This window comes from Pyxicephalus adspersus, chromosome Z, assembly GCF_032062135.1.
Source record: "Pyxicephalus adspersus chromosome Z, UCB_Pads_2.0, whole genome shotgun sequence".
Lineage (NCBI taxonomy): Eukaryota > Metazoa > Chordata > Amphibia > Anura > Pyxicephalidae > Pyxicephalus > Pyxicephalus adspersus.
Genome location: NC_092871.1, coordinates 81104667 through 81110666, shown reverse-complemented (window position 1 = coordinate 81110666; position 6000 = coordinate 81104667). Strand labels below are relative to the sequence as shown.

Here is a 6000-nt window from a genome sequence, read left to right as displayed (position 1 = left end):
GTCTGTTTTAGTCTGTCATTTGCAACCCCTATTTAATGTACAGCGCTGCGTAATATGTTGGCGCTATATAAATCCTGTTTATCATTATTATTATTAATAATAATAATAATAATAAAACTACTAGCTGACTTTATATATCTGCATTTCATAACATTATTATTTTTTTGCCAAACCTATTTTTTTTCACATTGAAACTTTACTGATTTCAAAACACATGTTCTCCAAAGAATACAGACGTGTGTACATCTAATACAAGCCTAATACTTCAGTTGTATCCTAGTGCAAACTTTTGATAAAATCGATGATCTAATCCTAGAAATAGAAAATGACGACAAATAATGTAAAAAAAAAAAGGCAGCAATTATTTTTACAGTTTTACTTTTTAAATACCCTTATGACTGTCCTAAGGAGGTTGACCATTGGTAATAATACCCTAGAAGTGACAGTTTGTCTGTGATCACACCAGAACTGTTTTGCACCTTTGATGTCACCTCTGCTCTAAGCCTTTGCAGGTTAGAGTTCCTAATCTTGATGTTAACTGGCAGGTGTGAGGACAGAATGCTGAATATGTGAAGTTAAGACTTTCCATATTCATTCAATAAAGAAGAGGCTTCCATTTAATGGCCTCCTGCTGTTTGCCATACCGAATCTTCCATAGGAGGGGGAGATCACCAGATCTACTTTACCAAACAGAGCAATGCCAGCACAGTAGTTTTAGAAGGCTACTATGTATTGTTTTTAACAACCATGGCATGCAGTATAGGTATTTGTTGTTCAAAGTCTCATACTGACAAAAACAACAAGTCCGGAAGTGCTTATGCCTTGTTCCTGATATGCCAGTTGCCTGGTTGTTCTACAGATTCACTGTTTTCCTGCTAAATCAAACCTGCTGTTCTGATTTCACATTCCAACATTTTTTGTATGATGTCGGTTCCAAGTCAATGCCCCTGATTCATCAAGCAAAATCGGATTATCGGTCGCGCATTCGTATTAGCGATCCGGAATCGTGCGCGATCGCGCTATTCAACAACTGAAAAAGCTCGCGCACCGAGCCGCGCTTATCCGGCAGCTTTTTACTGGCGATCATGCATTGAAAGTCACTGTTCCCCTAAAAAATCATTCTTTCTAATGGCACACAGTGTACGCGCATACTCAAGTCCGGACCGCGGTAATCCGCGATCGCTGGCCGCGCGTACTTTCGCGCTTCCAGCGATCGCGGATTTCAATGATGAATCAGGGGCAATGTCTCAATGCACTGAAGTCAAAGACAGCCAGGTAGGTAGCATTTTAAAAAAGGACAGCCATGGCAAGCTTCATATTTTTCACACCTGAGGTTTGCTATAGCAAATGGGTTCAAAATACCAACAATGAAACTTTTTCAGATAAAGTCAGCAATGGTAACTCCCACATCTCTTTATACAGGTTTAATCTCATTTTGCTTTGGTTAATTTGCTTAGCTAAAAGAGGCTTGGGAAAAAAAGGGGGTAGTATTCTTCCAATGGATTACCGGATGACTATATGTACTGAAGTTATCCCCTGTCCCACAGTTTCACATATAACTTTAGTACTGATAAGCTTTTAGAACCCCCCTCAAAAAATTCATCATTGAATGTTGGTTGTTGGGTATTGGGTGGGCTATTGATAAATATCTAAAAAAACAAACAAAAAAAAACAGAAACCTGCAATCTGATAATCAAAATCCCTCATTGAAGTCCAGGAGATATCACCTCCCAACACCCTAATCATTGATTTGCTATAACCAGTCTGCAGTGCATCCTCCATGGCCTAGATATGCCATGCAAAGCATTTATTAGACCAGTAATCCAGCAGAAAGCTAGCAGACTCAAGTATTTGGTCTCCTCAACAGGAAATGCTGCTACTAATACAGCATTTTCCTATCAAATAAAATTCAAAAGGAGTCTTTGATTGCATAAATACATGCCCAGCTATAAAGGGTATAAAAATGTTACTCACTGAACAACAGCTAAATTATTCCGATATTGTGTTTTTTTGTATACCTTTGTTCTTCAAATTGTGCTAATTTTTGTCTAAATTCTTTCTGCAGTACACAGTGATGGGAAGCTTAGTGAAAACCTATATTTTCCTAGACCTAGAAGCTACTGGTCTAAATGGACAGCATCCCAAAATCATGGAGCTGTGTTTGGTGGCTGTCCATGTGTCCTCACTGAAGAATCCAAAAACCAGTGACTCAGGGGAGGTACAGCTACCCCGAGTGTTAGACAAGCTTTGCCTTTGTGTGAATCCAGACAAGCCCATCACTCAAATAGCTTCTGAAATCACTGGCCTGGACAATGACCTACTGAGTTCTTGTGAGAAGGAAAAATTTGACATGTGCCTCATCAACACCATCATCGAATTTATAAATCGCCAGGCCCAGCCAGTCTGTCTGGTGGCCCACAATGGCTTTAACTATGACTTTCCCCTACTGAAAACTGAGTTACTACAACAAAATAATGACCTCTCCAGTTCCATCATGTGTGTGGATACACTTCAAGCCTTCCGATACCTGCATAAGAAAGGGGAACAAAGGATGGAGTATGTCAAAGGGCAGTTTTCCCTACCAAAAATTTACCATCAGCTCTTCGGAAAGGAGCCTAACTTTTCCCATTATGCAGAAGGGGATGTGTTGACCCTCATTCTTGTCTTTATTTGCAAAGTAGACAGTCTTCTCGAGGTAGCAAATTACAAGAGATGGGGAGAGATCACACCTATGTACTAATAACTGTCCATGTCATCTCAGTCACCTTTGGATCTGTATGCTAGATTTCCCTCCTTCTAACACTAAAGGAACTGAGATTTTTAGGGTATGGCGCTAAGTTTTTGGCTTTAACTCTTTCTTAAAACCTAATGCTGACCCTGATGTGTGGCTTTGCCTGGGTACTTCTGTTTCTGTAGTCCTAAAGCTCAGGTCATCTCAGGCCTATCCCACCATTTTCCCATTCCCTTGTACCCAACAGTCAGAAGTTCATTTGATCACCAGTCATCAGGGATATGGGCCTGGCATGTGGAAGCAAAGACCACATCTTCTATTAGCTACCTCAATGTTCTTAAGTTATTGGGAGAATAATCACCTGCAGGGTCCCTTTTTTGTACTTCATCAAAAGATCATTCAAAACAGACACACTGTTTAATAAACAGTTATGGGTATGGCTAATATTCATGGGTGGAACATCCAGTATTGATGATTGGTGACCGATTGTGGGTATCTCCCGGTCACCATTTATTGTGGAAGGTTCCAGGAAGCTATAGGGTAGCATTATTATCTCTTTATCAAGTGTATGTGTTTATAATGAAAATGTTGCATTACAAATTAAATTTTACATTTGAATCAGTATGTTATGTGTTATATTTTTTACTTTTTAATCACTTTCCCAACTCCAATTCCTAGGGGCCAGGCTCTCCACTTATTTTTTGCATTCCTCCTACACACAGCAGTAAATTCAATAAGGTATGGTTTAGTAAGAGTAAAAAATGATAGCTGACTTGTATGTGGCCCTGCCTAGTACATACAGACATGTGAAAATGTAAGCACACCTTCCCTTGAAAAGGCAAATAATCACTTGTCAATCAAATGTGATATACATGAACAAATGGCACATAAATTAATATATGGATATATTTTGTAATCTAAACTAAATAATGTGCAGATGTGTCATTTGGAAAAATAAGTACATCCCATATTTTCCATCATCTCAGGTTAGGTTCTATTAAAAAGAACCTCCTAAAGGAACATGTGGGCAGCCCATGCATTTTTGTTAAACCGTCTGGTCTATATATGCTATGCAATATATTGGTGCACGTTCAATAATACATAAACAAATTGTTGCATAAACACATTCAATATCTTGTTATAATGTGCAATAAGAGCTGCCATTAATGACCACACAAAGCCCTACAATCTCAATTCTTAAAAGTTTTCACATGGGACAATGTTTGCTTACACTAGAACCCTATCGAGAGACCAATACAAAAGTCCATACAAATCTAATTGGGAATAAAGTAGAACTATCATATGTGATACCTACCAAATCTTGGCTAGAGAAAAATAACACAATATAGAAATCATGTAACTCCCAGGCAGATACTATTCAATGTGAAGGCCAATGTAGGATGTGCAATATATTATGAGGTATCGGTATGTTCCAGCATCTGTAGGATTCTTCTAAATGTTGCAGATAAAACTTCTGATTTCTTTTATATGATCTACAGGGAGCAGTTGGGTTGCATTCCAAGTTCCTTTTTTGGCAAAATCGCTAAGCATAGATTGTTGCTTCTCATGTCAGATGCTGTTGAGCATGCTCCTACAAGATGTTTTTGAAAAAGTTACAGTATGTGTTATAAATGTTTACACTGGGGAGCTTGAGAGGCCTAATGTGTTCAGCACACAACTTGCCACATGGTCTTTGCTCCTCAGCTTAGGTCTTAGGATGGTGTTTCTCAAGCAGGGTTCAGTAAAACCCTAGAGTTCCTCAAGTTTGTCCCTTTAGATCAGTATAACAGCCAGAAAGATCATTGATGTCTATCTGTAAGGGCGACATTCTTCACAATGGTCAGCAATGTAAGAGGCAGTCTTCTTACAGACCATTATGCTCTTGTACTGTGAGATGTGGATATAGTAATTCTAGCAGGGGTTCCTCGGAGACCTGAAAGTAAAAAAAGGTAAAAAAAGGATAAAAAGAACACTGATTTAAGAGAATAGAATGTCTATTGCTCTCCTGGGCTTGGCCCCCGAGATAGCATGTTTGGCTAACACCAACAGGATCGATGTGGCGAACAACTGGTTGATGGAGAAGTTTCTTATAAGTTCATAATCAAGACAAAACTAAAACTTTGATCTCTAAGGAGATGGTTGCAGTCCTAAGAAGTTCTCTGCCAGCATAGTCATTGGGATTAGACAGCATGAGAGAAAAAAGGTTTGGAGCCAGTTACTGGCACCTATTTACCATGGAATTATCCTGATTCTTTACATTCAATTTTTGTTATACTTATTCTGAAGTTAGGGGAATCAACTCACTGCAGGCCATTGTAGTGATTCAGAAAATTCCATTTATCTACATACACAGATAAAGTAGCTTCCATTCAGCAAAACAAAACACAAAAAAGGCCTAGTCCAGCAGAACTCAAACAGCTTGCTTCAGCAAATAAGTCCCACAAGTCCTCCTCCATCACAAGCAGCTCTGTCAGGCAGACACCTAAAACTTACAAGTGGTCTGAATTTTTGGTGTCTGTATTTTGTCCTCCAGAACCAGGGAGCTACCTCATGCTGAAGCTTCCTCACTCAGACTCAGACTGACCTACCTCTTTTCTGTCAGCTCCAGACATACTTGCTCAGGTCTGTCCAAAATCCTGGTCTGTACTGCAATTGGATAGGAAGGCCCATCCAGAGCTGCCTAACTTTCCCATGACTCTTTCACAGTGCCTTGGACCACTGGGGCCTGCGTCCAATACCAGCTTGAATGGGTTAAAAACAGTGAAAGCCTGAGAGACCTCTGGTATTGCGAATAACAGAGCCGAACGTACATAGTCCTAATTTATTCTGTCCTTTTGTTAGCACCCTTCTGAGCATTACCTTTAAGGTCTTATTAAATTGTTCTACCAGGTCATCTTTCTGAGAATGATTGATTGATGTGCAAAACTGCTATATTTGGAAAAGCTTGCACAAATCAGCTGTTACTCTTGATATGAATGCGGTGCCTTGATCGGTAAGTATTTCCCTGGGGATCCTTGTCCTTGAGAACATCTGGAATAGCTCCCCATCAATGGCTTTGGATGTGGCATTTCACAAGGGAATGGCTTCTGGTTACTGTGTGGCATAATCTAGGATCACCAGGATATAATGCTGCCCCTGGGCAGATTTTGAAAAAGGGGGCCAAGTCCATGGCTATGCGCTCAAATGGTACCTCAATTAAGGCCAAGTGAAAGAGGGGAGCCGGTGCAGTCAACCGGCGGGTAGGGCAAGATGCAGAGTATTTTATTACC

At 39.9% G+C, this 6000-nt stretch overlaps 1 protein-coding gene across 4 annotated transcripts in view; it reads left to right on the top strand.

The window, feature by feature from the left end:
* The window catches only part of TREX2 (three prime repair exonuclease 2), an 8829-nt gene extending 5474 nt beyond the window's left edge, over positions 1-3355 (top strand). For all 4 annotated transcript variants that reach the window (XM_072430388.1, XM_072430390.1, XM_072430391.1 and 1 more), the window contains one exon: positions 2066-3355. In XM_072430388.1, the coding sequence (XP_072286489.1) occupies positions 2075-2740 (666 nt within the window). In that variant the 5' untranslated portion in view covers positions 2066-2074 and the 3' untranslated portion in view covers positions 2741-3355. The remainder of the gene's footprint in view (positions 1-2065) is intronic.
* Positions 3356-6000: the final 2645 nt, after the last annotated feature.